Raw genomic sequence first — 24768 nt, 5'->3', positions numbered from 1 at the left:
TAAAGTGACAAACCTAACGGAAAATATTCTTGTAACCAATTTCCAACTAAATGATATAAAGATGGTCCTATTAATAAAACAGTTATCCAATGTAATATGTTGTTCCCGTCTTCTAAAAGTTGACAATTGAAGGGTAGTTTTAACTGATATTAACATCAGAATGGTCATTTTGATATATAAAAAATAAACGAGAGTTTTGAGAGTTGCACATTATGCTTGGATTGGTATCGAACATTTATTTAAAATGCAGACAAAAGACAAGAAGAGCATTCATAGCTTTTTGTCTTGGAAGCTTGGAAGGTAAGTGCTGGGTGCTAAGTTCTTATGCGCTAAAACACAACACACGTATACATTTATTTATCCTTCAGTGTTGAAGGACCGCAGCGTACTGTAGTGATGGGCTGATGATGTTAATTGTTGGATCAAACCTGGTTGGATATACCCATTAACCATGATCCTAACCTGACTCGAAACAACCATACAATTTGAGTGAGCCTAACAGAGCGGAGAAGGGCATAGAAGACTAGAAGAGGTGCGAGAGATCAAAGAAAACAGGGAAATTGAAAAGGTAAGCGAGAATATTAGAAAGAGGACAGGCTGAGTATAGTGGGGAGTGGGCTACCACTTACCACTTCAGTTTGAAGTGCTGAACTATAAAATTAATAAGAGAGTTTATAAAAATGCCATGATCAACCTAACCAATTGTGAAGGGGCGTGCCACATTTGAGGAATTAATAGATAAAATTGTTCTCTAATTTGGTTACTTATTAGACAAGCAGCTGTGCATTTGACGAGAGAGGTTTTGGTAAAATTCAGATTTCAGAGGGGAAGTGGGAAACAAACTGTTCATTTGATTGACAAAACAAGAGGAGGTTGGTGGGTTCTGAATGTTGATCTCAGATGGGTGTATGTGTATGACGACTGACGAGAGAGGTTTTGGTAAAATTCTGATTTCGGAGCAGAGTGGAGGGAATGATTCCGTGACATTGCTATCTTTTTTTCTTTAGTGGCGATTCTTTCCCATTTCAAGTTTCAACCACAAAGTATATAAAAAATGAAAGAAAGAATCTTCCACCTTAAAGTTGATCCCAATAAAACTAAAAAAATAAAAAAAGGAAAAGATTGACACAGGCAGTATCGATATGTATGTATATGCGGGTGGTTTTATATGGACCGAGCGGCTGGACCGGATCAGCCGCCTCTACCTCAATGTGTTGTGGCAGCCGAAAAAGGAATCGAAATTTCGCTGCATGCATCTAAAACTAGACTCGTAATGACGTCAGATTACTTTAACCAAATATAATCATAAAAAATGGGAGTTTAGGGGGGTATCGCGCCTCACAGATTGTACTGGTTACATATCGGGAACATCTTCTCCCGTATTTATATTTATTATTCATGGGGAGATGTTCTTAATAGAGGGTGATGTGACTGTGAAGTCGGTATAAAGCATGTTCTGTGAAGAACAGATCCCAATTCAGGTATATGTGAATGTACGTGGGGGCCCAATGGACTAAAGACTAGGTAAACCCGAGACTGGATCTGCTCCACATAGGACACCTCACATGCATTGCGAACATCTCCCGTACTTAAAAATTATTATTCACAGGAGATGTTCCCAATGCATGGTGGATGTATATGTGAAGCGCCCACGTGTTTGCCATGTCTCTCCGTCCACTCTAACCAACCATATTCGGTTGCCTAATAAAGTTTTAAGAAAAGCAATTTGCATATTCTAATTCTACATGAGAGATAACACATAAGGGCGTTCCGCTGTTAATCTATATTTTTTGGTAGAGATTAAAGACAAAAAAAAAAGGTTGAAGGGAACCAACGTTGAAGCATCTTTGAAAAGACTTGGTTGAGAGTAGACGAAGACCCGACAACAGCTGAAACCTCACCCAATTTCAGCTTCCTGGCTCCACACCCCTCCCCTCCCATCCGCCGCCTTAATAATAGGGATGTAAGTCGGGCAAGTTGGGCCAGATTTGTGGTCAATCCAGGCCCAATCTTAAAATTTGGGCTAACGCCCAAGTCTAGACCGAGTCTCAAGTCAAGTTTGACCTTTTCAACTTGAACTTAGCCCATATTATAATTTAATACATTCGGGTTGGGCTTAAGTCTGTGCCGGGTTTTGGTTCGTCAATAAACCTATTCTATATATATATATGTATGAATATATATAATTAGATTGGACTTGAATCGGATTCGAACTATTTAAGGAATAATCCTGAATTCGATCTAAAAAATAAAAAAAAATAAAACTTTTAGGCTTAAGCCCGGTCTGTACAAAATTTTGAACTGTACTGGTTCGGACTCGGGCTGGGCGTGCCGAAATTGCACCCCTACTTCTTAATAGTTGCTGTTACCTCTCTCTCTCTTTAATGCCTGGTACTGTTTTGAATGGACCCCACTCATGTCCCCAGCCCTCGAGTTTTGGCTGCATTTGCTCTCCTCCTCTGTAAAAGAAGACGAGAAGTATTCAATATATACCCTTTTCTGATAACAAACAGCGCTCTACATTTTTTCAACCTTTTCCCCCTCCTTTACGCCCAAAGACTTTAGCATTTTCTGAACTCTGAGGACGACATTATTCACTCATGCCTCTCTCCACGGAGCAGATGGTTGCGGAACAGTAAATCATAATAATTAAAAAAAGACATTTAGGTAATTTTATTTACCATTCATCCATGATCTAATGATCCATCCATCAAAAAGTAACGTGGTTTACCACTTTTGTTGCTCGTTCCAGCTGTAAAAGTGGATACCCTTTATGAATGGTTGGGTACCACTCTCACAAACACCTCTGCCCTACCGATTATTATTATCTGTATTGGAAGTATTATTTTCAGAAAATGTGGTGTCTCTTTTTGTTTGAAAATGTTGTTGTTATTCTTGGAACAACAGTTCATGTTCCATTACTGTCACCTCATATCTTTTTTGGCAACAACAAGCTACAGCTACAGGAAATGTCAAATTCGATACTGCTCTAAGATATAGTTTAGAATACCTTTTTTTATGAAAAAAATGGTTCTAAATTAACAAACAAACGTTTCCTGAAACACTGTTTTTTCTGACATAACACTCATGTATTGCCGTTTTTTAGAGTAATGGCATCGATGCCAAACAGATGCCATATCATCTATAGCCTCTACTCATCATCACTCCCAACACCAACACCTATTGTAACTTTGTAAGATTTTGTTTTCTTTTTTCATTTAGTTTTTTCTTTTCTTGTTTGATGTCTACTCCTTTAACTTAGATTGGTTATTAACCCAACACCTCTTATGGTTATTAATCCAAGAATCAAGATTAGATTGGAGCTGAGTTGGTAGGAATATGATGACATGGCAATTGATTTTTACACCTAACCCCAGTTTCCACTTCCAAATAAGCCAACGCTGTCTGTAAAGGTGGTAAGGTAGTTTCAAATTTACCATTTTCCAATTCCTAACTTAGCTTCCTTCTCCCTCTCCCTCTCCCCAGAAATAGTAGTAAAAAAGAATCATAAGGGTAGTTTTGTCATTTTGTTGAGAAGCAAGTGACAAGTGAGCAACCGAAACGAAAAAAGCCCGCAAATTCCTAGCCTTTTGTCACAGGAAAAAACCGCGTTTTCATTAATCGATCCCGTTCACACGAGAAGAGACGAGGCTCGCAGTCAGTCTCTCTCGGTCCCTTCCTCCATTTCCTATATTTATAAAAGAAGACCTGACCGCAGTTATGATCGATCCACGCTCTCTCTAACACACTCTTATTCTTTTTTCCTTCCTTTCTAATTTCTCCGGATTTTTAATTTTAATAAATTCTCACCTCCTAAACTAAAACCCTAACCATTCTGCTGTTCTTATCCTGTTCAATTCTTTTCTCCCTCCCCTGCTAATGGTCTTTCTGCTCGGTTCTTCGACGAGGAGGTAGCGGCAATCATGCCACTCCCATGGAAGAAGGCCAAGATCGGCCGGATTTCTCGTTTCGTCGCCGACCTCCGATCTTCCAAGCGCGGTGGCTCCCTCGTTGTTGAAACTGGTTTCCCGACCTCTCTCATAGATCTCATCGTCAAGAACCGAGATCGCTTGAAGAAGCCTCCAAAGAAGAAGCCTCTGGAGACTTCCGGTTCCACATGTTTGTCTTCGCCTTCTGTAAATTCCTCGAATTCCAAGTTTTCCCTAAGTCCATTAGTGGTCCCAACTCCGGAAATCAGCAGCCCTATCCAGCTTTCCCCAACGCCTGTACCTTCAGCTCTTCAAATTGAGGGCCCTAGCACTCCAATTAGCAAGGAAATCGCCCCTCCTCTTGTAGCCAATAAGGTCGAAGATGTCGCCAAGGTTCCGGTTTCGAATGGCCGAGCTTTCATGGCAGTCGTAGAACTGTTTTTCATGCTAATTCTGGCTTTGGAAACCAGAAGACTCGCAATCGGGGTAACCCTGTCAGCGTTTACCCTTTTGTTTCTCGAATTTGCGGCCGAACGCGTATTTGGTTTCTTGAAACCTTGTGCAGATGCGCGGAGAAGTTTTAAGTGTTTTGTGGAACGCGTTTTATTCTTTGTTCGGCCAGAAAAGGGGCTGGCTGGAGTCGATGAGACTGCCGTAGCTGATAAGGCGATTAGACTAAAACAAGAGGATTTAGGGAGTCGACACAGAGGAGAAGAAGAGAAGGAAGAAGAACAAGCTGCCGACAATGAGGCATTTCGTCTTGGAGTCAGCAATCCAACTTGGATCGAAGAGATTCAATATATAGACCCTGAATATGATTTGCTAAGTCGTGAGAAAAAATGGGGCTTTGAAGAGTCCAATCAGAGGAGGATTTTGGGGAAAGATGAGGGTGCTGTTCAAGGTAGAGACCTAAAAAGTAGAAGGACCAGCAGCGATAAACTGAAGGAGAAGATTTTGAAAAAGTTTATCCCAAAGAAATTTCGTGGCTCAAAGAGACCAATTGGTAAACAGCAGCAGGTATTGTCAAATTTTGGGGTATCAAATTTCGATGAAGATGAGAAGTTGCAAAGAATAGATGAATACGTTCGAAAAGAAGAAAATGAGCAAGGAGAACAAGAATATCAACTAGAGCCGGAGAAAGAAGAAATCGAAATTTATGACATTCATGGTTTTAGCTGTGTTTCGCAAGTTGACTTGGATGTTATTGTTGTTGAAAAAAATAATGGAAGAAAATTACGGAAGAGTTTGGGATATCTGATCCTCTTTGTGATTGTTCTTTGTGGATTGATAGGAGGTCGGTTTATGGCAGGTGTAGTTACCATAGTATGGTGTCTGTTGGTAAAATCAGTTGAAGCTCTAAAGAGAAAAGAATGAGAATTCCCCATGTCTTAGTACTTAAGTATGATTGATGGGTTTTTTGCTATGAGGTTCAACCTTTTGTTGGCAACCCAATTTAGAGGTAGTGGACATGGTAAATTTAAGATAGATGCAGAAAAAATTCTGTAAAATATTTTCCTTCTCTTTCTTAATGTAGTGGCAACTTTGTATGATTACCTTCGAAACAAGAAAAAAAAAGGAATACTAATTTGTATATGCATAACTTTGAGCATTTGAAGTGTTGGTATCAACCTCTATCTCTTTTCTTGTGGGTTTCATCGACACTTAATTTTTCTAAATAAACAAGGACAAACTTTGAACCAAGTGAGACACCTTCATGGATCAGATTGTCAAAATAATCCTAACATTGAAACTTTGCGACCTCTTCATTTTCTATGATAGGCAATTGATCAAGCTAACCTTTATTTTGGGGGTAATGACATGGTTCACATTTGTGGATTTTACTGTTAGTTAGGCCTCTTAAAAACACATACACATTCATTTACTATTTATCCATCACCATCAGTCATTCAGCCCTTCTAGAAGATCATTAGAAATATCTTAAAAAGGGATTCTGGCTCTAGCCAGTAGCCACTTTTTGAAAATTGTCCAGCCTAACCTGTGGATATTCCAATTCGAAAGGTTATATTAGCGAGAGATGGGTCATCTGCCATCGAAAGGTTATAGATTGTTCGTGTTAGAAATTTGTAATCGTTGATGCACACAAGACACAAATTTGGTATCTGTCAATTTATGCATCAACTCAGCTATTTTTATTCGAGAATATCATCAAATAGGCATTCTCTCCTGTTGTGGAACAGAGCAACATCCATGATCCACCCCATATAATTTCTACTCAGTTCATACTTCTTGTGCATACAATTATGATGGAAATTCTTGCGAATGCATTCCTGAACGAAGTTGCTATTTCGAAATAATTGATGCCTCTCTTTTTCTTATGTCTAGGTCCTTGTTGATTCTCATCTCAGTGGTTTGATTGTTAACTTTGTTAGTGGTTGAGTTATCATAATGCCATTTATAGTACCCGAACTTTAAAATGCGATAATCTAATACTTTACTGATTGTTACCTTGTGCTTTAGGCGTTGAGTGTCAATTTAGTATCCGAACTTTAAAAAGCGATAATCTAATACCTGAACTTTTGAAATGCTGACAATTTAGTACCTATCGTTAATGGGCTCAGTTATGTATATCACATGATCTCATGTGCCATTTAATATTTTTAAAATGTCAAAATTACCCTTAAAATAAAATACACTGTTTATTATCTTCTTTCTCATAAAAATAAAAACAGATCTCAAGCTCTCAATAGTCCAGACGAAAACCGAAGAGTCTTCTTGTGCTTGTCGCTCGCTATCCTCCGCCCGAACTGTAAACTGCCGGCACAGAATGAAGAAACGATGGCCATCAGAGACAGGCGTTAAGGTTCTGAACTGGAAGCACGTCAAGGAATTGATTGACAGAGATCTCAGTGCGAGAGAAGGTGGTGCCTTTCTGCACAGATGATGAAGGCTCGAAGAACAAAAGGTTGACTGTACAGATTAATAACCATGGTTGATTGACTGGGCTGTGATTGACTGTACAGATTGATAACAGAAGGTTGACTGTACAGATTCATAACAGAGGGTGGTGCCTTTCTGCACGATACAATACGTCATTAGTATGATTTCTGGGCTGTGATTGACTGTACAGATTGATAAGTATACCTGTAGCAAAATAATATGAACCTACCAGGAGTAAGTGGTTGTACATGATGTCAAGAGTAACCATGGTTGATTGACTCAATAAAACTGTAACATGCCCCCTTTCTCGTTTCACTCGTTTCCTTGTATTCTTTAATTTTCATGGACATCTCTCTATCACCAATTTTAGAATAGAAGCTCGATGCCTGCAACAACACCATAGGATTGTTTGGGTCGAGATCTAGCAAAGCTATTGCAGCTCTTCTTCCTACCTTCTCATTTCAAATGTACTATACAACTACGCAACAAGGAGCTCCACATTACTGAATCACCCTTAACTGGTGAGCATTTTAGCAACACTTCTGCTTCCTCTAACAAGCCTGCTCACCCCAGAAGATCAACCATGCATGAATAGTGCCTCCTGTCTGGGTAGACGACATGGATGGTTTCTATTGATTCAAATATTAATTGCCCTTCTCTCACCAAACCTGAGTGACTGCAACCCATTAACACAGACAAGAATGTTACAACATCTGGCTTCAGACCCTCCTAGATCATGGTCTCAAGCATCTTGAGGCCCTCTCTACCCATTCTATGTTGAGAATAGGCATATATCAATCAATGCGGACCCAACAAACAAGTTTGCGTTGAACCCAAACAAAACCACTCTGCAATGAACTTGAAGGCCTTCTCGGTAGAACCCAGCATCACTGTAAATACCCAAAACTGAAGAACATGTGGACGGGCTTTCTCCAAGGCCTCGAGAAACCATTTCTTTGAAGAGATCAAGGGCCAGCTCTAGAAACCCATGGTGAGCATGACCAGCTATTACCAAGTTACAGGAGACGATGTCACGGACAGGCATTGCTTCAAACATCTCAACGGCTGAATCAAGACAGTCACATTTGATCGAGTTATCGATCGTTTGATTGCAAGAGAACACACCCGCGTGATAACTTCCATCCAGCTCCAATAAAGCAGAAGAGAAAGAAGATCGGGTTGTTGTTTTTGGTATAACAACGGCGACAATCGATCAGGCAAAGCTTAATAGACTTCTTGTTTGCAATCGCATTGCTTGCAATTGCAAGCGCCTTCGGTTTTGATTTTAGCAGATAGGTTGATAAAGAAAATGAGAATATATTTTAAGGGTATTTTTGTCTTTTCACATGCCATTTAACGACTGATTAACGGCGGGTACTAAATTGTCGTGTTTTGAAAATTCGGGTACTAGATTGTCGTATTTTAAAATTAGAGTACTAAATTGACACTTGGCCTAAATTACAGGATACTTATCAGGAATTTTCCTTTTATCTTGATTTTTTTTTTCGTGGCGGTGTTATTAAGCATACATAAATAAACTTGATCAATCAGTCCAATGCACTATAAATTTATAAACAAGACGGAGATATACGGCACTGGACTGTATTAGCACAATTGACTCTTGAAATTCATTCCTACCTTTTCCTTCATTCTCTCCTCGATACTTGTACAATTTACATCTTTTTTTCTCTTCCATCCGTTCTTTCATTTCTCACCATTTTTCGTTTTCTTATTCCCCTCTTTCTCATCAATTTTAGCTGAGCACTAAGTGCCCATAACTATATTCAAATCATTCTTTTGTTTTGGTAGGGCGCTCTCAAACATAAATTTGATCAATCAACTCAATGAAATAATCTGTTCTGAAACTATAAGATTGAGGAGAGATGGAAATGTAGACTCTGGAAGCATGTACAGAGCTCCCTCTGTATACTCATTGAGTATAATAAATTCTAACTCTTCTCATCCCTCTCCCCTTTCTTGACTCCTTTCATTTTGTCTTGTGTCAGCACTTAATTTCCACGCCAATATACATAAACGTCTCCCAATTCTTATACATTGGCCTCATCTCTTAACCTTTAAAAATGCACCATATCTAATTCACATACATAAGCTTGACTGTAATGCACTTTTGTTTTTTCATTGCAAGAGTGTATCCAACTATTATTACAACTCTCAATACCTCACTACATTCCTCAACATTGAATATTCAATATAATGAAATACGTAGACAAATCAAAACCTACCGAACATGAGTCTCGAACTTGACAAAGTTCTCTTAAAACCATCTAAGACAATGTTAGGAAAGAAGAATTATTTATGCATGAGCTAAGTGGAATTTGAAAAGTTGCAGAGTCTTCTTTCATTGGTATACATGTAAATCCGTAGCATGCTCTGGAATCCGCTTTTCTTTCCTTCTACTTAATTGGTGGGTTTGGTGAAACCGTTTCCGTACCTACAAGTTGCTAACCCTTCAGTAACTTAAAGTTGAAGGGATGATTATAATTACACAATGCTACCATCATACCATGACCTACTCCAATACTCCAGAGTCCAGATTCGGCATACATGTGTGAATTATTTCATGTGCCACCACTTGTAAGAGTGTCTTTTACCCAATGTTCAGTCGTGGCTGTTGGAGTGGACTAAAGTTATAAATCTTCAACTGGTTACTGGTTGAGTTTTGGATACCTCAAAAACAAAACTTTCTACGATTCTCCCTTGTCCATTTTAACTTTTTTTTTTTCGTTTACTTTATTGCTTCTGTAAAATTTTCTATTGTCCTGTAATTTGGTCGGTCCTCCAAATTGCATCACGATAAGTGGCTTCCAAGTGATACCTTCGCGTTGAATAAGCATATCACCTTAGCAGGTCGGTTAGTAGCTCCTCGTCAGGGCCGACCTGAAGGACCCCCGAGCAAGGAGCGACCTACCTCAGGGACCGGCCGAGCTAAGAAAGATACTATCAGTGACCTACTAGGCATGTTCACTAACTTGTCATAGGGACCTGTTGCCAGATCGAGTTCTCCGGAATATTAATGAGTCGACCGTTAGGCTGACCTACCCGCATCATGCGCATTAGAGTCAATCGGACGAACCTTAGTCCTCTACGCAGATTACGTAACTGACGTCATTACTCTCCCACGACTTAACGGAAATGGCTCTACGAGAGTTAGAGACCCATTACAGGAGGTCTCAGACCACTCACACCTATATAAAGGTCTCATTTCAACTTCAAGAGGTACGCGCGACTAAGCTCTCACACTCTCTAATCTCTAAGAACTCTTCGTTGACTTAAGCATTGGAGTTCCCACCCCGGGTAAAAGCAACCCAAGCACTCTAACTCTCTCTCTCTTGTAGAATCACATAGCTCGGCTAGACTTAGCTCGGCAAATTTCAGCTCGGCCATTGACAGAGTAAGCTTCCGATTCGGCAATCGAGTCACCTACTATGTGAGAGTTGTCAGATCGCGCACCATCAATTGGCACCGTCTGTGGAAACATGTTACAAAAAGCTAAGTTCTCATCTTTAAACATTTTATACCAATATTCGTGGCTTCATCAAGCAACCAACCCTTCAACAACAACAATAACTAGGTTACTAAAGACACAAACAACTCGGGATGATCCCAAAAGTCCGTTCAGTGACTATTGGACAAATTAATGTGCCTTTGACTCTGCCAGGCGTCCCACCCACTCTGAACCCGACCTTGCCACCATCTCAGGTGAACGCGTCTCCTCCTACGGTCAAGCCCTCCATGGCTCCCACTGGAGTCGATGTGTGCCAATTCTATGACTTGGTGCAATGTGTCCATGGAATGAGTAATCAAATGAGGGCCTAGGAGGATAAGTTTGCCACCCTAATAGGGGGCAACAAAAGTTACAACAGTAGCAGACTCAGCATCAGAACCAGCGAACACAATAGCTGCAGCCACAACAGCGACAAAATGTCGGGCTGAACCTTAACTCGGCTCTTGCTCGAGTTCCCCATCAGATTCCTAACCAGGTTCCCAAGTAGGTACCTGACTAGAACCTGAACCAGCCCTCGGTGGATAGTCGGGCTACCACACCCATCGAAACAGAAGCCGCTAGCTCTTTTAAAGGGTCCAAAAGAAGGCGTTGCAGACATACTCACCATGCCTTAAAGAAAAGTCAGCTCGCTCCGTCTATGAGAGTGATGGACAAGAAAAATGAAAGCAAAGAAACCAGCTAGGCAGTCACCTTGTCTGGGTGGTCTATATCTCACACCTCGCCACTGGCCCCTGAGATACTTACAGCTCCTTGGCCTAAAGATTTCAGGGCCCCCAGTCTCGAATCATACAATGGAACGACAGACCCTATGGACCATGTTGACAACTTCCAGGGCTTAATACAACTCCATGGGGCCAACGATTCAAGTTTATTGATGACTTTTCCAATAACCCTCCATGATACAGCTCGGCTATGGTACTCAGGATTGGCCTCTGGCTCCATAAAAAGTTGGGATCAATTTGTCAATCTATTCATTACTCACTTCGTCACCAACAAAAGGTGTTCTAAATCTATAACCTACCTACTAAACGTCGTGTAGCGACCAAATGAGACGCTCCGTGAATACATCAAAGGGTTCAACCTGGAACGTCTCCAAAATCCTAACCTTGACCCGGCGGTACAGCTCACCGTAGCAATAAATGGTGTTCGCCACCCTGACTTGTGCTAGGAGATCAAGCTGAACCCTCTGACCTTTATGGAAAAGTTCCTCATCGAAGCAGACAAGTTCACCAAGGTGGAAGAAGCACTAGGATCCCGATTAGAATTGTTCGGGAAAAGGAAGCGAGCAGAAGAAGAAGCAGGAAGTAGCAAGTAGCGGCGAACGAGTAAGTCGCCAAAAAGAAGTCGGTCACCTCGGAATAGGCGAAGCAAGTCGCCAAGAAGAAAGAGCAAGTCTCCTCATCAGAGTTTTGGATCAGGTCGATGATCTAGGACCCTACCTGTACAAAATAGAAACTATACTGCTCTAAATGCAAAAAGGGGCAAAATTTTGGCGGTCCAGGATGAAGGGCGACCTTGCAAATAGGAACCCAAACAAATTTTGTCAATGCCAACGTAACATTGGTCACAACACAAAGAACTGCAAAAACTTGAAGGAGGAGATTGAAGAGTTGATCCTTCGCGGGTATCTAAGACAATTCATAAAAAGAGAAGAAACAGGCTGACCTGCCGAGCAACGCAAGGAGGCACCTCAGTCCAGTAGGGAGCAAGAAAGAGACCAAGCTCCCTGAGACCAACAGCCACCAGAGCGGCCTGTCTGACGGGTCATCATCATGATCATCGGAGGGTCGATTATAGCAGGGTGTACCACCTCAGCAGGGAGAAGCTTAGTTCAAGACCTCGAACATGACAACGATAACTCACCGAAATGCCCTTGTAGAGAAGAAATAATCTAATACAATGAAGATGACACACGCGGTATACAATACCCTAATGATGATGCTCTAGTAGTGGAGTTAACAATAAATGACTTCGAAGTAAAAAGAATTCTGGTCGACTCATGGAGCTCGACCGATATCATCTTCCAAGAAGCACTCGAGCGAATGGAGCTCGGTAGAAAAGATCTACAGCTAACCGACATACCCTTGGTTGGCTTTAACGGAGAGGTAGTTCGACCCCTTGGTAGGGTGAGGGTACTAGTTGTAGTAGGCTTGGCCCCCAACTCGTTTCGGTTTGATCACGACTCCCTTGTGGTTGCCACGAGTTGATGCCACCCTAAGCCAACCTATCCTACACGCCCTCTGAGAGGTAGTGTCAACTTACCACCTAGCAGAAAAACTCCCTACTACTAGAGGCATCGGAGTCATGCGAGGCGACTAGCTAGAGTCTCACAAATGCTACGTAGCAACGCTAAAAGCCAAAGGCAAAATAGTCATCGACGTCGACTTGGAGCCACCCCTAGAGAACATTGACGAGCGAGCTCGGCCAATGGAAGATATTGTCCTAGTGCCGATCTTAGAGGCCGAGCCAGAGAAGACAGTACAAATAGGAGCTTACCTCACAAAACCAGTGCGCTCCAATCTGGTAAGTTTTCTACTTAATAATCTAGACGCTTTCTACTTAATAATCTAGACATTTTCACTTGGTCAACAACAGAAATGCCCAACATATACCCCTCTATAATACTCATAAGTTAAATGTTGACCCCTTAGTCAGACTAGTCCGGCAGAGGAAAAGGAACCTCACCCCCAAAACATGGAAGATAGTAGATGAGGAAGTAAGGAAGTTACTTACAGCAGACTTCACTAGAGAGGTCCAATATCCAAGTTGGATTGCAAACCCAGTCATCATGAAGAAGGCCAATGGCAAGTGACGCATGTGCGTCAACTATACAGACCTTAACAGAGCCTACATGAGGATAGCTTCCCACTTCCAAGAATCGACCGCCTGGTAGATGCGACCTCAGGGTTTGAGCTGTTGAGTTTCATGGATGCATACTTCGACTACAACCAGATTTTGATGGATCTAGCTGACGAAGAAAAAACTGCATTTGTAACCGAGATGGACTTGTACTGCTACAAAGTCATGCCCTCTGGCCTAAAAAATGCTGGGGCGGCCTTCCAACATCTTGTAAATAATGTTTTTTCAGATTTGATTAAAAATAAAATTGTATGTTATGTAGACGACATAGTTGTAAAAACTAAGTTTTCAAATTCTCTAATTGCCGACCTAGATTGCGTTTTTAACGTTTTAAGAAAATACAACATGAAACTCAACCCAAACAAGTGTGTCTTTGGTGTCATGTCAGGCAAGTTCCTCGGATACATAGTTAGCTAACGTGGTATCGAAGCCAATCTAGAAAAAAATCCAGGCAATCTTAGACATACGACCTCCCAAATCAATTAAAGAAGTACAAAAGTTAACTAGCCGAATAGCTGCCTTGAACCAATTTATGTCTAAGTCAATTGGGCAGTGTCTCCTATATTTTAAGGGCATAAAAAAGAACCAAGATTTTGAGTGGACCAAAGAGTGTCAACTCGCCTTTGACGAGCTAAAAAGTATTTAAGTTCGCTGCCTTTGTTGACCTAACCTGAGGTCTCAGGTATTTAAAAAGGCAATTCATTCAGAAGCCCAAGGTCTCAGGGAGACTTACGAGATAGGCAATCGAACTCAGTGAATACGACATCCGATTTGAGCCGCCACCAACAATCAAGGCACAGGTCCTAATAGATTCATTGTCGAGTGTACCTTTAGCTCGCCAACCACTGAAGTTATCGACCTAGTAACCACTTCAGAGGCATCAACCAGCGCGGGACCTACCCCGGCCTGGGATGAGGAGCCCTGGATCATCCATGTGGATGGCTCGTCTAACCAGGGTGGAAGCGGGGCTGGACTAATGCTCTATGGGCCGAGCGAGGTAAATCTGGAATACGATTTCTAGTTCTTATTCCGAGCTTCGAACAATGAAGTTGAATATTAGGCACTTATAGTCGAGCTATTACTGGCAAGGGAAGTTGGGGCTAAGCATCTTGTGGTGTGCACCAACTGGCAACTAGTGGCTAACCAAGTGAATGGACAGTATGAGGCTCAGGAGCCCACCATGTCAGCCTACCTAGCTAAGGTAAGGGAGTTCCTGCCCAACTTCCACTCTTGGCATATCCAGTAGATTCCATGATTAGAAAACACAAAAGCCAACGCACTTTCAAAACTAGATAGCGTGATTGATTCTACAAACAGGACAGTTTATATAGAAGACCCACCATGCCCAATCATAGAAAGGGTGGCAGAAAAGGTCATCCTTGTGCTGGCGGCAAAGCCGAGCGGGATAGATATGCTTGTTGGCTGTCTACACCACGGGACCCTATCAAAGGAGTGTAATGCGGCCCGGAGGGTAGATCGATAGGCAGCTCGCTACGTGATCATAGGTGAACAGTTGTACAGAAGATCATTCACGCTCCCCTACCTGCGCTACTTACGTCGAGCTAAAGCGGATCAAGGGCTGCGAGAAATTCATGAAGGCCTTTTCGGAGGACACTTGGGGGGCAGGGCGCTCGTCCAAAAGGCGCCACGACAAGGCTACTATTGGCCTACATTGAAGGTGGATGCGATCAAACTAGTGCAGAAAATGTGACAAGTTTTAGTGGCACGCCAACATCCTACACCAATCTGCAATAGACCTGAAGTACCTTACTAACCCATGGCCTTTCGCACAATGGGGATCAGACTAGGCAAAGGAAGTTCTTAGTTGTGGCAGTTGACTATTTCACAAAATGGGTGGAGGCTGAACCACTGGTATCTATCAGAGCTCGGAACGTGCAGAGTTTTTTCTAGAGAAACAATGTATGCAGGTAAGGGCTACCAAAAGTACTAATCTTGGAAAACGATAAGCAATTTGAAGACTTTAAGTCCAAAATTGGTGTACAGAGATGGGCATACAACGGAACTTCACCTCAGTTGCTCATCCCCAGGTTAATGGTCAGGCCGAGGTAACATACAGGGTGATTCTCCGCGGCCTTAAAGCTCGGCTTTCTTGAGCTAAAGGTTTATGGGTGGATGAGCTGCCCAGTGTCTTATGGGCCTACCGAACGACTATTAAGACAACGACCGGCGAAACACCTTTCTACCTAACATATGGAACTGAAGTTGTGATCCCAACTGAAATCGAAGTGCCGACCTTAAGACCCAAGACTTATGATGAGGAGAACAATGAGGATGATCTACAGACCAACCTCAACTTGGTAGAAAATGTTTGTGATCTTGCCTACATTCAGACTGCATCATACCAACAGCGAGTGGCTCGGTACTATAACGCCCAAGTCAAGAGACTCCAATTTAGAGTTGGAAACGAAGTACTCAGGATGGTTATGGTACCTGAGCCCAGTGTAGGAAAGATAGGTTCAAACTGGGAAGGCCCTTATAGTCTTTAGAGTAATTGGTGAAAATGCATACGAGCTTGAAACCCTAGAGGGGAAGTTAGTACCTCGCGCATGGAATATAGACAAGTTAAGGAAATACTATTTGTAAAAGAAGTGTTTCGAGCTATGTCCGCGAATTTGTGAAATTTTACTAAGTATGAAAGTAAAATCTAAGGGATGCCAAATCGCTTTCAGCACTAAGGCACCCAGGCCGACCTTCCAGCAGCTCGGGCAAATAAAATCTACAAGATGTCAAATCGCTTTTAGCACTAAGGCACCCAGGCCGACCTTCCAACAGCTCGGCCAAATAAAATCTAAGGGATTCCAAACCGCTTTCAGCATTAAAGAACCTGGGCTGACCTCCCAGCAGCTCAACCAAATAATACTTAAGGGGAATCCTGAATCACCTTTTTGGCCCTAAGGCCCCTAAGCCAAACCACTTCTACAAGCACATAGACCAAAGATAGCTCAATGACACAATATCTTAGCAAGATTGAAATTCCATTGAAGAGGCAACATATATTAAAGCGAATTCCACTGAAGTTGCAGAGTAGATATATCAAAAAAAAAAAAGAGAGGAAAACCCTCAAGAAATAAAGTCTACAATATAAGGAGCACGTAGATTCCAAGAAATATCTAACAGGAGCGTGCAGGCTCCTGGAAACATCAACTGAGAAGATAACATCTGACATCATGGCCAACCTATTCTTCATCGCCACCCTGCAGCTTGTCATCGACATCGTCTACCTCGTCACCCTCTTCTTCGCCATCCTCTCCCTCTTTCTCACTAGGAGTCAAAGGCTCCTTGTCAACCTGCACCGCCAACTCTTCCAGCACACCTTTGACAGATAGACAACTGAAGTCAAAGTTAGGGTGCAGGGGTTTAAGATAGCAACGACAAATTTTGAAGACTCTTTTCATTGCGGGAACATCGTTGACAACCTGCTCTTGGGTGTACTCGAGCAACAAATGGAAATGTTCGACGGTTACGACCTCGGCCCGATGGATATCTTCCATACACTTCGTTCGTTGCTCCTCCAATTGGCATTCCTGTGCAGTAATAGTTTCCCTGGCCTCGTTCAGCTTACGTTGCATGTCAGCACTCAACCTGATGAACCATTGGTGATCTTCCTCAACGCCAAGATGAATTCCCTACATCTGAGTTTACAAAGCTTCAATGTTCGCCTAGAGTTCGCGCCTCTCTCTCCAAGCCGAGGTGACCTGGTCCAGCATTACCTAACCCATAGTTTTTGCCTACTAGAAGAAGAAAAGAATAGTCAATACGAAGACCACAGAACAAGAGAATACAAGCTTTAGAAAGTAGAAAGATGAACTCGGAGGATGCATTGAGTCATCCTGGCGCTGACCTCAGTAGAGTCCATACCGCGACAATATTGCACATCCTCGGGGAGGAGCATACCTCTCCCCATCTGAAGGGCTACCTGGGGATCGTGAAGGCAGTCGAGCATGGAGACATTGATGTTGGGAATGAAGCAGGGTATGCCCGAGGGATAAGGATTGGCAGGACAATGCTTTTGGCCAACTTGGAATGAAGAGGTGGTAGGATACAAAGGGACCTGATCAGTGTTCATAGGGTCGCCACCTCCCTTATGGTTGACGACACCAGGAGCGGATACCGTTGACCTCGCCTCGACACTAGCTGAGGTACCCTCCATTGACGAGTGTCAGCCCTCATCTTTTTCCTAAATGTCTTCTTCTTTGCTACTGCCATAAGTGATTCATGCTCGTCATATCTGAAAAAGACAAGGGAAATATTAGTTAAGCTAAAATTAAATTTTGAAGCAAAATGCAAAAGACATGTTGGCCAACCTACCGACGTGGCTCAGGCTGTCCTGATAAGCATATACTCAACTAAAAAATTATCTACTTGAAAACGCCGACGCACGGGGCATTGCATTTCAAGTCGCAGATCCTCATCGAACTCTATGTTGAACATCTGACAATCCCTCCGCCATACAGTATCCATGTTCCAACTGGTCTTATGAGAAGGGAAGAAGTATCTATTCTTTTAATCTTTGATCTTAGAGGGAAAGCTGTCTAACAACTTGTAACCGTGGCGGAAGGGAAGATAAAAACAATAGGGCACGTGGGGGGACCTTCTTCATAGTACACAACCCAAAGAAGATATCTAAGTCTAAAGGAAAATTAAGGTAATGACACATGGAGATCAGCCTTACAAGTGTCCGAATTGTGTTTGGGTGAAGCTGACCTAGAGAAACACCATAATACGAAAGCACCACAAGAATAAAGGGGTGCAAGGGAAAATGAAGTCTGGCGACTAGCGCCTCCTCAAAAACACAGACCTCACCTCGGTCGTGACTCCATGGGAAGTGATCTGGGTTGGGCTAGATATAGTCGAACTCACTAGGTATTTGCTATACAGTATACAACTCTATTATGCGTTCGTTGGTAAGCTTAGAATGATCGAGTGGGGTTTCCTCCTCTTGGGCATCCACCTTCGTGAGATGTCGAGGTCTTGGCCTGAGAACCCTCCTGGTCTTGTGATGAGCCCTCTCCTCTCACCCATCTAAAATTCAGTGACCTACCCTTAGAAGGACCAGAAGACATTACTACAAAGGAAGTGACTCACCAGTTGTTGGGGGATAGAAAGCCGACAACGGTGACAAACAGACCTTGACGGGCGAACGAACGGTGATTCTTCGATAGAGCTCTCCTCCAACCGGTTACTCTCTCCCTTAGCGAAAGCTTGAAAACAGTGCGATTGGGACCCCGATTAGGATTCCCTATTTATTGCCTATCGGAAAAAAGAATCAATGATTAAGGCCCGCTACCACTGAATCGACAATTGAGAAGGCGGCACCATGTGCGGACTATTTGAATTTTCAACTTTGCGCGCCCATCTAGCGTGCGCCTTTCAAAATTTTGAAATTTGAATTTTCTGCGGTCCCACCTATTCTCAAGCCGAATCAAGTGGGCGAGCCGAGCAACTAACAAACCAGTCAGACCAATTACCATATTGTGAGATACTCCCTTCGCCGAGCTGACGTTGCTGTAGTGGGGGGCAATTGATGAAGGGTAATTTGGTCCTCTGAATTGCATCATGATACGTGGCTTCCAAGTGACACCCCGACACTGAGTAAGTGGATCACCTCAGCAGGTTGGCTAGTAGCTCCTCGCTAGGGCTGACCTAAGGTACTTCTAGGCCAACTTGAAGGACCCCCGAGCAAGGAACGACCTACCTTAGGGACCGATCAAGCTAAGAAAGGTACTACCGGTGACCTACTAGGCATGCTCGTTGACTTGTCATAGAGACCCGTTGCCAGACCGAGTTCTCTGGAATGTTAATGAATTAACCGTTAGGCCGACCTACTCGCATCATGCACGTCAAAGTCAATCGGATGGACCTTAGCCCTTTACGCAGATTACGTAACCGACGTCATTACTCTCTTGTGGCTTAATGGAAATGGCTCTACGAGAGTTAGGGACCCATTACAACTGGTCTTAGATCACTCACACCTATATAAAGGTCTCATTTCCACTTCGAGAGGTACGCGCGATTAAACTCTCGTACTCTCTAATCTCTTAAGAATATCTAAGAACTCTTTGTTGACTTAAGCATCGGAGTGCCTACCTCGGGTAAAAGCAACCCGGGCGCTCTAACTTTCTCTCTCTTGTAGAAAATCACATAGCTCGGCCAAATTCAGCTTGGCCATCGACAAAGTAAGCTTCCGATTCGGCGTCCGAGTCACCTACTACGTGAGAGCCATCAAATTGCGCACCATCACTTTCTACTTGGAAGTGCATGTTTGGGAAAGTTATCATTTGCCATTGAATCTTGAATCAAATCATCAACAACCAAACTGCATTTAAGAGTGGGAAAATCTGATCTCAAAATTAATTTTAGGGAAAATTCCCGATTAGTACCCTATACTTTGGGCCTAGTGCCTTTAAGTGACATTTGAAAGACACAAATGCCCTTCAAGTGTCATCTAATTTTCTTTATGAACCATCCAAATGTTGACAAAAAATTAACAGTCTCAAATCCTTGCCTCTTCTATTCAAGAAAGTTGCGGTCTCTAGAATGACCACTAAGATTTGTGACTATTAATTTTTTGTCAACGTTTAAATGGTTAATCAAGAAAATTAGATGACACTTAAAGGGCATTTGTGTCTTTTTTAAATACTACTTAATGGCTGATTAACAGCTGGTTAACATCAGGTACTGGATTGACGCATTTTAAAAATTTGGATACTGAACTATTGCATTTTAAAGTTTAGGGACTAAAATGGCACTAGGCCAAAAGTACAGATACTAATCGGGAATTTTCCCTTAATTTTATTATGACATGCCTAAGTTATTTCTATGACTGATTTTTTTTTTTTATTTATGGTTGTAGTTTATACAAGTTTTCTAATTGTTCATTTTATTTGTATTTGTGTAAGTCATTTAAATCTCCCATGCTTTCTAACAAATCCCTTTAACCTCCCCCTGTGCTTTGACCTCTCCAAATTTCTCCTCAACATAAATTATAGAAATATAGACCTCGTTATTAATTTGATGTTGATAAACTATAAAAAATGATGATGTCATCTTATTTTAATTTTTCAATTTGCCCTTGGATGTCAATATTGGAGTCTCTATTGACTGAAATATCCCCAAAAATGTCCACATTGAGAAGTAGGAGTAAAAACTTTGGTAAGCCCGAATTAACATTTTTACACTGCTTTGGGTTTGGGCCTTCGGGCTGAGTCCATTCAAATTTTGACAAAAACCCAACCTGAACACGCCCAAGTTGTACCATCAAAAAGAATTAACATCATGGATAAATTGGGAACTTTAAAGTGTTTAAAAGCACAATATCATCATTTTTGGGGTATTTATGTTATTGGGTTACACAACAGGGGTGGCCCATCACCATACCCTTAAGGCCTTAACCCCCAACACTTATTGGCAGTGGGATTTGATCCTAAGTCTCCGCTACAAACATCTAGAGATCCCACCAACAGAGCCATCATCAGTTGGTTATCATTTTTTATTTGTTTTTTAGACTGAGTTTGGAAAGAGTACAAATGCAAATACATACAAAATAATGCAAAATATAAGGTTTTGCACTCTACATATTTGCATTTGTACTCCTTCCAAACTGAGCCTTAGGCTGTATTTGATTGCAATGCATATGAATTTATACTGATGCAAAACTGTGGTAGTGCAAAGGATTTGAGTGTAAATTCTGATATATTTTTATTTTAAGTTTTAGCTCATTTTGTTTCATTGCATTACAAATGAAGTAAATTAAGATATGAAGCAGAATAAAGCAAAACCCAAAACAAAATCAAATGAAAATTTACATTTTCTTTTTTTCATTTTCACTCCCATGCAATAATACTTTTATTATCCATTAAAAAAACAGAAGGGGCTGATTTGTGCAATTTCAAGAAATTTGGAGTGTTCAAAGTAGAAGGTAGGTTTAAATAATTTACCTTCATTTTGTTTTAACTAGAGGCAAAGAAAAATAATCTGGTTATAGCTGCAAACCAAACCGAATTTACTCCCTTACTACTAATCAGATTTTAATTCCTTGGTTAGGTAGGAGTTCAAAGTAGCAAACCAAACAATTGGCAGAAAACACCCTACATTTTATTATATGCATAGAAAGTGATTACTTTTTTAATGACTTGTTAATTCTTTACTTTACAAACACTAAAGGGGATTCGGATTTAATATTAATCAGATTGGATCTGGTTTAAATTTGATCTGATTATAACTGTAGTTTCACCAGAAACCTTGCCATCACTTCTTTAGGTAACTTTATCTTCTTAATTACATTTTAAATTTGTTTGATTTTTTAGAGAATTAAAATGTTTTATTTTTCTTTTCCCCAGATAACATGGGCATACTACAGAAGCAACAAAGTAAGTTGATAAAATTGTTTCGTACTAATACCTTTTCTCAAATTGTTTTGTACTAATTACCGATATGTAAGCTGATCAAAACACTTGCTAGCATATATGCCGAAAAATTGTATGCTCTAGATTTTTTCACCAACCATAAATTAAGACTTTCCCTTCCAATAAATAAATAATCGTTGAACTATGCTCTATCACCGACCCCAAATTAATGCATTCCTTTCCAACCAATAAATAAATAATATTTCATATTATAATTGTCCAACAATGAGGTAAATGGCTAGCTAATATCAAACTGGATTTTTTTTTTTGTTAAAAAGAAATCGAGAACATGCAAGACTAAATAAACACATGAACTTACCAATTAATGCCTGAAGCCAATGCGCTTGATTCGTCGTATCCAACCAATAGTCGTTGAAATGTATCCTAACATTGCTAATGGCGCTTGATTAGTGTTAAACAACCACCAATATTAGTAAACTTACCGACTAATGGTTGAAGCCAAAGCTGATGGGTCAGAGTCGTCCTTTCCAACCAATAGTCTTGAACTGAGATTTACTGTCAGTGGTGTTTGATTGATTTGCCTGTACTCTCCAGCAACAAGAAACATGAGGACGTGAGAGAAAATAAGGGTTTTTTATTTTTTATTTTTTGTAAATAAACCAAATTTGTTTGATTCCTGTGGGCATTGCCTGTCCTCTCACTGCCATTAAACTCAAACCAGAGGAACACTTTGCAGTTCATCTCTGCCAAATGCCAAAAAACAGCAAATAATTTTTTGCTGGTCCCTTCAGATCTTCTGCAGTTCTGCTATACTCAAGCCAATGTTTGGGGGAAATTAATAACAAAGGGCAAAGAGGGAATGCTCAAAAGGAACCACCCTGTAAATATAAAATGAGGATGTCTTGACCATTTCGAGCATTTTAAGAGGGTAAAATTGAAAATCTGAAATCAGGGTGTGTTGGACGATTCATCCATTTTCATTTTTATAAATGGGTAACATTTTGTTTGGCTTCAAATCAATACCTCTATTACTCTTCATCATGGCAATTGATATATTAGTGCATCAGTCGGATTATTTGTTTTAGAATTTTTACTGTTCTACAAATTAATCTCTGAGTTTCGTTAATTTGACAAAACCCTCTGCGTCCAGTGCATGAGCATGACGAGAACTTTAACTTCCTCCATGGTCTTGAAGACGCATCGTCTGCCACAAAACCTGTTGCACCGTCTCGCAGTCGTAGTAGGACTGACTCTCTTAGATCACAAGGCCCTAAGCTAGCTGACACTGGAGCTCTGTGGAGACTGGAGAGCATAGCATTCACAGTCGTGAGTCGTCTCTGCTAAATACATAAAGTAGTCACCAGTACTGCATTGCAGACTAAAACTTTTTCTGTTGATGGAGTTCCGAGCTCCCACTCCAATTTTTTAAAATTAAACTTCGCCAGAAATAGGGATTTCAAAATTAAAGTTGGTCAGATTCTGGTTGGTCCATTTTTTTGTTTTCCAGGCCCGAGGACCTGGCTTTCTGCGCACCTTCTTATACTTGGTGCTAAGCTTTGCCCCACTCCCGCCCATGATCACCCTTAGTTTGGTAAGCCACATATATGATTGGAAAGGAATCCCTTGAAGTCCAAGATGAAACAATAAATGGGTATCAACAGTTTATATAAATTATATTTGTTTGAAATGAATTTTAATTTTAGCCGGTGTTTGGCACTGTTGGGTGTTTATTCAATAAACTTTGTCATATAGGCACCATTTCAGCATTTACCCCATCATGTTGATCCGTATGCATAAAGACTTGCAAAAATAGGCTTTGATTTATATGCACGTTTACTGTTGGGAGAATTACTATTTTGTTAATGTGGTGTCTAATGATACTAGTCTTAGGAGGAAATGAATGAGACCAGATTCGGTCAATGCAAAGTCCGTTCAAACAGTCATTATAGCCTTACACTGGGAATATCTCTCCATGGGAGATATTCTCGATACAAGGCTATAAAGGCTGTTGTTCAAACGACCCATGCTCTGACTGAAGCCGGTCTCCAAATGGATAGGTCCTAAGTCTTGGAAAAATATACTTACCCACATAAATGAGCCACTTGAAAATCAATCTTAGTTTTTTAATGGGACCCACTAATGTCGAAACATAGTCAACTAAGTAGTAGCTCAGTGGACATGTAATCTAGGTAGTCCCAAACAAGATGCGGTTTCCAGCCCCGCTATTGACTCTTACCACGTTTGTAAAGAGTTATTAAGGTTATTAGAAAATGTATTATACCATACCAAGGAAAATTGAAATACCATCAATACCAAAAAGAAAAAAAAAAAGAAAAAAAAACTAATGTCGAAACATGAATACAAATTTTTTTCTTTTGCATGAGACCCACCACCTTACCCGCCCCATTACTAGAAAACGGACGCCACAGTGTTTGAAATAAATCCATTCTATACAAAGAAGGAAAAAAGAAGAAAAAGAAAACAATTATATGCACTTCTTTTCTTAACAATTATGAAAAGAAAAGAAATCATGGAGTCCTTTCATTTTCGAGTCTGGATCACCTCCCAACATTCAGCACCCTATTAACAACATTTGACACACATGACTGTTCTCACTTTTATGATGAACCCAGTTGTATAGGCGTATAGCAAGATGTGCAGTGTCAAAACAAGTTGGTAGGGTGTTGGAACTTGTTTAGTTAGCACGTTTCCCAACTCTTCGTTTTCATTTGGCTTATCTTCCAACACTTCAGACAGATCCGGTCAAATATAGAACCTAACAAATGTCCATGTGGACCATATGTGGTACCCGATTAGGAGTACGTCCCATCAAAGGGTGCAAGATAAGATAAGATACTCTTTTTCTCTTTTATTTTCATTTATACTTATGTAATTATATGATTAGAAAAACTTTAATATCAATGATTTTCCATTAGAAAATGGCCCATCAACCATCGTAGATGAGATGCCCAACTACCCAAGTACTGATTAATTGCAGGATTAGTCCGGATTCCTCTCCACATATATAGCCAGACTTGGATAGTTATGCAGCAAAAGGACCCAAACCCGATATACACCATGGTCCATGTAGAAACCTCAATGAAAGAAGGATACCAACGGGTCCGGTTTGGTATGATCTTGCCTAAACCCTAACCCGATATGAATCAAC

At 41.1% G+C, this 24768-nt stretch overlaps 1 protein-coding gene across 1 annotated transcript; it reads left to right on the top strand.

Moving 5' to 3' along the window:
* The first annotated feature begins 3544 nt into the window (after nucleotides 1-3544).
* On the top strand, nucleotides 3545-5526 carry LOC104612796 (ethylene-responsive nuclear protein / ethylene-regulated nuclear protein (ERT2)). The gene has a single exon (XM_010280373.3). The coding sequence runs from the start codon at nucleotides 3924-3926 to the stop codon at nucleotides 5301-5303; it is 1380 nt and encodes a 459-aa protein (XP_010278675.1). The 5' UTR covers nucleotides 3545-3923; the 3' UTR covers nucleotides 5304-5526.
* Nucleotides 5527-24768: the final 19242 nt, after the last annotated feature.

This window comes from Nelumbo nucifera, chromosome 1, assembly GCF_055504915.1.
Source record: "Nelumbo nucifera cultivar China Antique chromosome 1, China Antique-T2T, whole genome shotgun sequence".
NCBI lineage: Eukaryota > Viridiplantae > Streptophyta > Magnoliopsida > Proteales > Nelumbonaceae > Nelumbo > Nelumbo nucifera.
Note: the sequence above shows the minus strand (reverse complement) of the source record. Positions and strands in the feature narration are given on the sequence as shown.